At 27.8% G+C, this 11,967-nt stretch overlaps 1 protein-coding gene across 1 annotated transcript; it reads right to left on the minus strand.

Moving 5' to 3' along the window:
- Window positions 1-1,624: 1,624 nt before the first annotated feature.
- On the minus strand, window positions 1,625-4,357 carry LOC108467981 (uncharacterized). The gene is made up of 3 exons (XM_017768824.2): window positions 3,794-4,357; window positions 3,560-3,717; window positions 1,625-1,950 (listed from the first exon to the last, which is right to left on the minus strand). Exons 1-3 carry the CDS (start codon window positions 4,041-4,043, stop codon window positions 1,804-1,806), a joined length of 555 nt encoding a protein of 184 aa, XP_017624313.1. The 5' UTR covers window positions 4,044-4,357; the 3' UTR covers window positions 1,625-1,803.
- Between the last annotated feature and the right edge of the window lie 7,610 nt (window positions 4,358-11,967).

Raw genomic sequence — 11,967 nt, forward strand, 5'->3', positions numbered from 1 at the left:
TGTAGAAAAAAATAATTGAATAATTGAATGATTATTTTGTAACTTTTTATAGTTGGGTGACTAAAAAGAAAAAAATAATTGTATGACTATTAATATAGTTTATCCTTTAGTAGTTGTGGAAAAAAAATAAAAATTAAGAATTACTAGAAAGTTGTATACTTAGATAGGATAATTTTGATAAAGTCAATTTAAATTTTTGGGGTCGGGTCCTTTAGAATTCTAATATTTTAGAACTCAAGTTATTTTTGGTTTGGATTAAACTCAAGTTCAATTAAATGGATCCGAACTATTAACATTCATGATTGATTTTAAGTTGAATTGAATTTTAAGTCGAATTTACATGTTAAGTGGCAACTAAAGCAAGAACACATTGATTGTATCCGCGAGAAAAATGTTTGTTTGCAATGAAAATTAGACGGTCCCCTCCACTATTCTTTATTCAATTTGAGTCCTCCAAATTCTTTGAAAGCTATACTTTGTAATATAGATGGAGGGTCCTTCTCAGAGGGTTTTCAAAGGAACTTCTACCTTAAGCCTCCTCATGGTTAGAACAATCAATCATTTTATGGGGTTGGTGATAAAGCTTTATCATTGCTTCGTAAGAGGAATTTAGCCTCACGTTTTCTCTTAAACATCATATTTAACGGGTTTACACAATTTGCTGAAGATATATTGAGAAAGAATCTTAATGATACCCATCAATTCATTATATCTAGCAAACCCCTTGTCTAGTCCATTTAGGTCGACCCTAATAATGCTTTATGCTAACATCCGTCTTCCAATGACATTTATGCCTGATGGTTGGGACCTCCCTTGCTCTAGCAATACTCCTTCAACACAAGGGCAAAGAGACACAAGAACACAAACAACCTTACTCTGCCAAAACTCCTTTCCACAATCTTCTAAGAATGCCCAAATATAATGTTTCTTTGCACCTTTATGTGAACCACCCTCATCCTAATGACTCTTTACACCTTTACGATGTGAACCGCTATAACAAATAACCTGTAGTTTATATCGTAACAAAACCATAAACTTAACAAGCAAAATTTGATACAATTGCTTCATTATTAGTTCCATACTTTTCCACATCAAATAATCATAATATTTAAGTTATTCAAATTTGAAGATATATATATTCTCAATACGAATATATTTAAAAATTTTAATTATTATATCATATATCTATATTGAATATGTCTTAAATACAAATAGTCCTTTTCCTATAACAAGAAAAAGTTACTACTATTTTCAAAAAAAGTAACTACTTCATGATGGTGTTTTTTTCCCACACTTTTATATAGTTTTGCTTTTGGTCCTTCTACATACTTTTGATTACATTCTTGAATTTAAAATTTAGAATTATATATAATCTTAGATTGAGCATTGAACTATGGAGAAATTTGAAATATTAAGGTTTTTTATTTATTTTTATTTAAGATCATTGTCTGATTATAATATTGGATTATTGAGTTTAGAGTTGAATTGAATCGAACCTTTAAATGAAAGATAGAACTCTTTTCACATTATTTTTTATCCACAAGATTCAATTATTAATCTATAAAGTTTTAGAAATTTTCAATATTAAAATATAAAAATTATTAAAGAAAATTAACCATAAAAATTTAGAAAATTGATCATTACATATTATAATCTTCTAAATGTCCAAATGATTTTACATCTAACACAAACTCTATCCATCTAGGAGAAAAAAAAAGAGATAATAACTTGATTATATATATAGTTGTTTGCAATTTTATTGGGTGGGGGAAGAGAATGACAGCATGCAAATGGTACTGCATTTCAAATTCCAATCTCTGCAATGCTCTGCAAGGCTGGCCTCCATTGCCCACCACCGCCATGATGTCTGCCTATGTACCTACTGCCACCGCCCCCACCACCACCACCACCACCACCACTGGTTCCAACCCTATTAACTTCCTGCTCCACCTATGAAAAGATTCAAAAAAACACAACAACAAAGGACAAAAGCAATGGCACCCATAAGACAATGACAATTCCATGAAAAGTTTGTGTAATAAGTCAATTTTGAAACCATGTTTTTTCCATGACATTTGGATCCTATTCATTGACCTTATCCATTCATTTCGGAGTTTGGAATTTAAATTACGACCATAGGGAGAAGACAAGATATTGTTGGACTAAAATTCTTATGGACAATTTATGTGTCTAATTAAGCTTTTGATGAAAAAGGCACACCCGTGCACACATTCCCCAGTAAATGCATACAAACAAAGTATATGGTCATTTCATGTTAACAATATATTATTTTAAAAAAATTTCCACCCCACTAATAAAAAAGCTCTAGCTTTTTCATAAAGTATAAATTTCATAATCAATAAGAATATTGTCATTTGTCTCTTTATATATAAGTAGACATCATAAAATCTAGCATAAGAATGCATGATGAATGGTGATCATTGTTGTAACTTCACATTCAAAACTAACCCTAAATCATTCATTTCATATAATCTAAAAACACACTGGTAAAGTCAGAATGTTTTTTTGGGCCGAAATTAAATTGTAATTTTAACTATAGTAAAAAATGTAATTTTTAAAGGATTAAATCAAAATTTTATCATTTTTATGGGGACAAAGCTTTACTAATTTAAAATTTTAAAAATTGTAAAGGGCCAAAATAAAAAATTTTCCTTTTTAAGTTGGTTCTAACTCATAGCTTCTCTCCAATCCATAAATAAGATGATAATGCGCTTCAGCGCATTTAAACTTATATCCTCATGCATTGACAATAATACTGGCGACAATCAAACTAAGAGTCAATCGAAAAAAAAAAAACTTTTTTTTATTTTATATATTGACCAATGACTCATATAACACTTCAACATTAAAAAGGTAAAAGAAAAGGGTGCCAAATTCCACAAAAACAATTGGTTGAAGAAGAATTTCAACATGATATAAAAGTGTGTTAAATTTTAAATTAATTTGTTTTCAAAGAGCAATTATACCTTGAGAGATCTATCATTTAAACAAAGTTTCAGGTTCTTCTAATTCTTCTTTTTTCTTTTTTTCAAATGATAACATTTTTTAACTTATCAAACCCACAACCAGAAAGAGATAGAAAAAAGGCAAAAGAAATTAAAAAGTAGTATACAAAATTACAAGCCCTTTTGCAGTTGAAGATTTTCCTTTCCCACTTTTTTTGTTATCTTCAAAACTTTTTTCAGAATCATAAAAGATTTACTTTTTTTTTTCTGCATTGAAATCATAAGCCCTGAATTATCATCCCCTCTCTGCAAATGGCTACAATATTCGAGACCCCAAATTAATATTATTCATTTCAGTTTCTGACAATTTTTTTCTGATAATTCACACATGAAACTTGTAAGATTAGTCCATTCTTATAAACATAGGAAAAGTATTGTATAATGGATTAAGAATTCATTCAATCAGGTATATATGGTACGTCAAAAATAATTATAATCAGTTAGGTTACTTTTTATCTAAGTAAAGAGAGTAAAATATAATTAAAATTCGACACAATGTTTTGAGGGTACGAGGTTTATGAAATTAAATTTACCTTAACACCACTGCAATTCCCAGATTCAGAACCAAGTTTAGTTCTTGGCAAATCCTTTTTCTTCTTCTTCAACTCCATTCCAAGCCCAAGTCCTCCATTTTCTTTCAACAATTTCCCCAATTTCACACACTTTTTTGCAGCAAATTCTTTCAAAACATCTGCCAATATATCAAAGCAAATAAGAAAAGATTCCATAGCAGACGTAAAGAGATCATGTAATAAAATTTTTTTTACCTTCAAAGCTGACGAGCCTATAAACTTGACCGATCAACAGAGTATCATCAGGTTTCAACAGCTTAAGCTGTTTCACCGGCGTACCATTTTCATTCTTCATCGTCGGTGAAGTCACCACAAGGGCAACGTAATGACCTGGATTCGACCCCATGATTTCATTTGCACTAACCGACCAATAAATCCTCTCGATCTTGTTCCCTGGGTGTTGAATCACCACGGTGGCTGCTTCAGCTGCTTGACAGTTTCCCATATACGATATATATATAAAAAATTTCACAGTCAAAAACTTAAAAAAAGAAAAACGAAAACGTATTTGTGTTATCGTTAAAAAAGAACCCAAAGAGGAGTTTTACGCCATGGGAGAGAAGGGGGATGGCTTGAAGGAGAAACAATGGTTGTGGTGGTAGTTTAGGAAAATGATGGGAAATTAAAGGCAATGGTGAGTTGTGAGGGGTCTTTGGCAGCATATATATATCTATATATATTATATCAGTAAGGGATTTGCAAAAGTACTGACGATGATGATGAAAACAAAGTGAAGAAGCGTAAATGAGAAAACAGTGGGGGAGTCTTGTAATCTTATACTTTTATAATTTTTTTTTCCGGCAGATGTTGACCCAATTACATGTTTAGACAAAATGAAATTAATTGTATCCATGTCTTTTGAAAGTGTTATGGTCTAATACGTTGAAAACAAAAGCAATGGGTGTTTGTCATGCGTAAATTGATATTTTTTATTTTTTTAGATTATTTTAAGTTTATAATGTGTGGGTATATTTCAATTTTTAATTTGTTATTCTTTATATTAAGTTTATTGTAATTTTAATTTAAATTCCATTAAAAAAATAATACAGTTTGCATTTAGTGATAAAGGAGTTCAATATCCTTTAAAAAAATTTTAGACTCAAGTCTTATGAATAAAGAAAATAACATAGGAGTGTTTTGCCCTTCGTTTAGGACCTAACTTGACTTGAATTTGGATTTCCATAGGATCTAATGTGACTATTGTATATTGAAGGGTATCGGTTCAAAATAAAAAAAGTCTTTGTATAATTATGCTTTTGATACTTCTATTATGCTCAAATTTGAAATTTAATTTTTATACTATAATTTGGTATAACTTAATCTTTTACTTGTATAAAATGATTAGTTAATCCAAATAGTTAGTGTCGTTAATTATTCTGATACTATGGGTCTTCTTAAAAACACCTCTTCTAATACAAAAAAAATTATGTCGAATTGTTAATGTTATAAGTTAGAAATAATATTTTTTTTTAAAAAGGGCTTAATACATTATTTCGCACTGAGTTTCATACTTTTTCTAATGGGTATTTGTGTTATTTTTGGTATAATCTAGTACTTGTATTTGACAAATTTTATATATTTTGGTACCCAAAGGTAATGATGTTAACTATTTAGTGTTTAATTCGGGTTTTAGGGTCAATTTGATGAAATTTAATTGCTAATATCATTAGATTTAAAATTTTCATAATTTTGTTAATAAAATAAATTTAGTATTAATTGTAAATTTGTTTAATTTAATTTTCATCAAATCAACTCTAAAAATCGGATTAAAACACAATAAAGTTAACACTGTACATTTGAGTTTCAAAATATATAACTTTTGTCAAATATAAGTACTAGATTGGACAAAAAAAAAAACATAGGTACCCAATTAAAAATAAGTGTCAAATTCAAGGATCAAATTATGTAATAAACCTTTAAAATATTCACGTTAGTATTTTAACTGAAATAATTAAAGAAACACCTTTAAAAGTGTCAAATTCAGGTGACAAATAATTAGTATGTTGTTATAGCAGTCAAAATCTTGGCAGACAAATGAGACTGCTATAGAGAGAATTGATTGTAAAAATATATCAACGTTGAATACTAATTCATATAATAAGTATCATAAACATATACACTTACTCCAATTTTAATTTAAATTATCATAATTATAAAATTTAAAATATTTATATTATTTTTACTTTTTTAATAATATTATTTATGACACGTTACAAAATTTTTAATGATTTTTAATAATTTCATATAATATATTTTAATTAATATAGGAGAGAAAAAATAGCTATATAAAACGTGTCGGATTTTAAATAATTTCGTTTCTGGCCATCCATTTATGATTGTTATTAATTTTTTTTCCCCAGTAGGGGGCAAATGCAATACAAAGGGGAGACGTGTTAAAGGTGCAAAGGCCACCTGGGTAACCTCTAACAGAAGTGGGGATATTGCATTATTACTTTACCAATTGAATGAGAATTATCGTCAGCTGATGCAATAAGCTTCGTTGCTTTGCCTTGCTGCTGTTTTAAATGGGAATGGACCAAGCCATTGGTCCCACTTTCACACACAAACCCTAAACCTATATGACTATTGGCTAATGAGTAATGATACATGTACTGAATAGTAAGAAATTTGAGGGTAAAGTTTCGGATTTGAATATTATGCATGATTGAAAATAATATTGTACGAGCTTTATCTTTTGTTTAGGACTTTGATTTATCTAAATTTTAGATTTAGTCGAGGTTTAGGAGTGAAGTTAGAAATCTTTTTTTAGGAGAGTTGAGATTAAATTACATATATTTATGAGAGTTGAAATACAATTTTAATCTTGAATTGGCTTATATCTTTATGGTATTCAAAAGGATTAAATTAAAATTCTAACATATTCAACAGCCCAAACTATAAATTTGAGAGTCAAAAACAACAATCTTCCATTTTAAAGGAGTTAAAACTTTTACCAACTTCCGTCACTTTACCCTGACTATTAAACAACAAGCTTTTTGTCGATAAAATTATAAAGTTTTAGAAAAATATATTTATTATAAAGATTTTACCTTATTACTATTTCATAGGTCCTTATTGACATTGGTGGCGAGGGCTGAAAGGGGCCTTAGCCTCCTTAAAAGAGAAAAATTTTCATTTAAGCCGATTGTTTAAAATGGTGAAATTATAATTTAATTTCAAACCTTAAAAAGATCTTTTTGATTTTGCGGTGTTTTTTTATGCGCTTTGCATGATTTTTAATAAGTAATAATCATAAGGCATGAAAACATAATTATTTTAGAATATTTTGATACAATTCAACATCTCATGATTTAGTGATACATTGAATCATTGATAAAATAATCATTTGCTGATAAGTTGATTAATTAGTACCATGATTTGTTGGCATATATACATAAAGTAAATCTACGCATTATGGTTATATATTTTTATTAATAAGGAAACACATGTAACTATTATATATATACTGCAATTTATTAAATAATATTATCTTTTAAAGATATTTAGCATTTTTATTCTTAAAGTGGAATAAGAGAAAATAAAATAATTACATCAAAATCCTTAAAAGGAAAATCATAAAGTTATTATAATCATAGCTGTCCAGAAAATTAATTACACTAATCTTGGCTTGTGAAAAAAAATGGAAAATTAATTTTTTTAGAAATTATTTGATTCTAAAATTTAGATTTTATAAATAAAATTAACAAGTCATGAAATCCATAAAGTAATATTTAAATATAAAAATTTCTTTTAAAACAGTTGTAATATGTATTTTTTTTTGTTATACCTTCCTTATATCGTTTTTTGTTGAACCATTAATTTATAATTAAAAGAAAACTAGACAAAAATCGATCTTGTAGCCTTGCTAAGAGATTAGCCCCAAGCTTGCATTGCCAAAGTATCACGTCACATAAGGAGGCTCGCACAATCCCAAAAAAGATGTATAAGGAAGAATTCCTACCATCATTTGTAAATCCATCGCCCTCAAGCTTGATGATACCTATCTGATCATTTCATAGTCTTTTCATATCGATTCCAACAATATTCTTAAATTGATAATTCGTCACTCTACCCTATGCACCTATGAGATAGAGTGTTTTGAGAATTTGGACTCATGCCAAATTAGTCTCCTTCTATAAATATCCCATCATTATTATAAATACCCCATCATTACTTCAACTTCCTGTACTGTATAACTTAATTATTATAATATTTTTAATCATTTATATAATTAAGTAAATTTATTACCAAACATATTAAAAACTTGTTTTGGGCAACTTTTCTTTGAATCTTGGGCACCATTTGTTTCAGTAAAATGATTTCTAAAAATAATTTATTTATTTTTAAAAAAATTAATTTTTCTAATGTTTAGATGAACTTGTGTAAAATATTTTTGTTGTTTGGTAGATTTCTTGAAAATATTTCATAAAAGTTATTTTCAGTAAAACAAACATATAGTTGAGATTTATGATAAGTAGTGAATTGATTACAAAGTGATGTTAAGGTGAAATTATAGTAAATAGTGAATCTTCATGATGTTAAGGATTAAATTGTAAATTTTGTGAAATTTATAATTGAAACAAGAAAAGTGATATGCATGAAAATTTTTATGTGAAATAAGATATTATAATAAATTATTTTATTAAAGTGCTTAAATGGTGAAAAATAAATTACATGGAAAAATGGACTAAATTAAAAATGTACAAAAGTTTAAGTGTGAAACAATTTAATATGTGAATAAGGAAATTATGATAATAGTTTAATGAATGTGTTATGAGATGATGAAATATGCATAAAGTATTGTAAATGTGAAATTGTGGAAAAATATGAAATTTTTATGATGATAAGGACTAAATTGTTAAACTTGAGAAAATATGTGGATAAAATGATAGAAGCAAAATACATAGAAATTTGATATGTGAAACAAAATATTGAGATAAATTATTCTATTAAAGTGTAACAAGAAAGAAATTTGATTTAATATGATTAGTTAGTGAATATTAAACTTTAATGACAAAAAGGGACTAAATTGGAAAGTTATGAAAGTTTATAAGAAAATATTTGATAAGTAAAGAATGTAGTAGAGAATGTAATATCCTGGTACTTTAACCTAACGTTCGAGTCGAGTATGGAAATGTTACAGTGAATAAAGAGATAATTTTACGTTGTCTAGAAAACCTTTTAAGTTGACCATCCTATTTTATATGAAATAAATATAGAAAAAATTGAAAATATTTTCCGTAATAACTTCTAGATTTATTTACATTATTTTCACCTCATTTAAGAACTTTAAATGTTTTACCTTCTCATCCTCTTCCCTTTTGGGGAATCAAATCTTTAATGATTCTTACACCATAATAAGTTAAAACTTAAAAGACACTCCAACATATATTGGTCTTTTAAGTTTCTTCCCTCTCTTTTTCTCTCATTCTCTTTTTCAATTGAAAATTTGAAATTGTGAATTTTACCAACTAATTATTTTATGTTGCTAATATAATATTATTCCATCATTTTCTTACTCCTTTAAATTTTCTTCAAAGATATGATTTGATCCGATAAAATTATTATCAAAGTTCAGGTTTGTTTTTGATATTTTTGAGATTTTAGGTAAAATAATAAATTGGTCCCTTTTAAAAAAAATTATAAAATGTAATACAATAAAAACTGAAAATTTGTTAGGGCCTTAAGAGATGAAGCATTTATAGTGACAAATTGAAAGCTCTAGACATTTAATAAATTTATTTCTTATTTTAAAAGTTGAAAAAATATTTTTTTAGGCTCCTTTCAACCTTGAACTCTGAGCGGCTATATTCTCAAATAACCTTCAAAGTCAGGCCTGTTAAAATCTTTATACTAAAATTCGAATTACAATTTACATCATTTACTCGATCAGTTCAATTTAATTCAAATAATCATAACAAAATTCAACCTAATTCAAATAATCATGAAACAATTCAATCTAATTCAAATAAACATCAAAATTAGTTGGGTGAAAAGTGAATTGATTTCTGGAAGGTAGAAGACCACTCCAAATTCAAGTAGCTGCCCACCGGTCCGATTAGCCGCCGTCGCATAAATAATTAATGGCCAATGCACCGTCGCCACCTCTCCTCCATTAAAACTATTATACGTTTTCAAAGACAAATCACGTGAGTGAGATTCACTATACAAACACTAAGCTATTTTATATTCAATTTTCTATTCACCAACCAACTTTCGTCAACTTGAAATTATTCATTTTTTCTTTAAGCTGGAGTTACTAACTTTGTAATGTCTGCATATATATACAATTATTTAAATTAGTGATTAAGTGATATTATATATATTATTTAAATTCTTTATTAAGTTAGTGTTACTAGTTTTTTTTTTATATTTATTTTATACTTTTCAGGTTTATTTTACAATTTATGTTTGATGTTTGAGGTTTATGGTTGTCTTTTTAAACAATGAAATCTCATTCGAATCCCGTTCTCCTCTTGAGAGTGCAATATGTCTTACTACTGCATCCAACACTTGTTAGTAAGTGACAATTACTAGTTAACCTGAAATCAATTCAGTTAGAAAAAAAAATAGAGATAACCAAGTTAATTTTATAATTAGTTCAGTATAGGATGGATTTATAATTTAAGGGTAAATATACATTTTGGCACTTGAACTTGGTTTCAAGGTTTAAATTGATATCTAAAGTCTCTTTTTTTTCCCAATTAGGTACTTGAAATTGGTTTTAAAGTTCGATTTGGCGCCTAAAGTTTATTTGGTCCAATTAGGCATCTGAACTTGACTTTTTGGTCCAAATTAGCACTTACAGTAAATGACTTACTTGATTTGAATTATGAAACCAAATTCAGGCACTAATTTGAACTAAAAGTCAAGTAAAGGTACCTAATTGGATTAAAAAGAGTTAGGTACCAAATGGAACCTTACGGCCAAGTTTATGCACCTAATTCGACCAAAAAAATCTTAGGTACCAATTTGAACCTTGAAACCAAGTTCAGGTGTAAAAATGTATATTTACCCATAAATCAATAATTGTTAAATATTTTGTAACAAAATTCACAAAGAGTTAGCCTCAAATCGTTAAACTTAGGCCTACTAGAAAAAGTAGTCCATTATTTTCAGGCCCAAACTGAACCTCCTACATATCTTTCAAATATTTGTTGGGTTAATTACACCCAAAGCCTTCAACTATGGCTCAAATTTTAAATTAGTATTTAAATTTTAAAATGTTATAATTGAATCTTAAAATATCAGTATTGTATCAATTAAGTATTTCTACAAACCTAGCCATCAGTGTGAGGGTTGAATGTTATCTCGAATATGATAACGAGTATTTTTAAAATATGTGGATCAAAATTAAACACATTTGTACCTATTACATAGATAACTTAAATTTTGACGTGTTAAAAAAAAGACATAGCCCTTCTAAATTTTATTAATAATTTTTTTTCTTTTAGACATCGGATCAAAATTATCCTTGCAATAGGCATTCATATATTTAAAAATTAATTTACTTATTTCGAGAACTCAATGAAAACATTTTAAATTTCATGAATTAAATTAAAATCTAGTTCCTAGTTTAGAGATACGAGTGCAACTAAATCATTTTATTTAACTATGTTTTAATCTTTTCTTCACAATAGTCCATAGTTGAGTTGTTTATGGATAATTTGTGACATTCTCTTTGATTTTCGATTAAGTAGTCTCTTGAAAACATGTTTAAAGAGATAATATTGTGAAGTTGATTTGATTTGAATTGATAAGTATTTGAAATTTAATCTTAAACTAATAAGGTTGGCTTTAAGTGTCGTCAAGATTTAATTTTGAAAACAAGTTTGGAGAGAGTTTATGCAAGAGTATTCGAGAGTTGATCTATTTTTTTTTTTTGAATAATCTTATTATATGTTTTGATCATATCTATTCTTTGTAACACAATACCTAGAACTACTCATAGCCCCTCCCAATCCATAATTAGGAGGATAATGCACTTCAGTGCATTCGAATTCACGTCCTCTTGCGTTGGCAATAATGTCCATACTTATCGAGTTAAGATTCGATCGGCTATTCGAGAGTTAATCTTGAATGAATGATTTTGCTTTAAGGGTTTTCTAAACTTGATAGAAAGAGTTTTATCTTCTTTGTATTGATAGAAAGGGATTTAAGAGAGTTTTGATCTAAAAGTTTTTGAGATTTGATATTAGATTAATGATTCTACTTCAAAAGGCATCTAAACTTGATATTGAAAATGGCTTTAACCTTTTTTCTATCAATTGGACAAAATCAGAGAGTAACTTTTTCCAAAATTGATGCGACTTAATTTTGAAAATGAATTTCATCTCTTTTTGTGGGTCGAACTACTTTTTTTCAAAATT

Source organism: Gossypium arboreum, chromosome 2 (genome assembly GCF_025698485.1).
Source record: "Gossypium arboreum isolate Shixiya-1 chromosome 2, ASM2569848v2, whole genome shotgun sequence".
NCBI classification, from domain to species: domain Eukaryota; kingdom Viridiplantae; phylum Streptophyta; class Magnoliopsida; order Malvales; family Malvaceae; genus Gossypium; species Gossypium arboreum.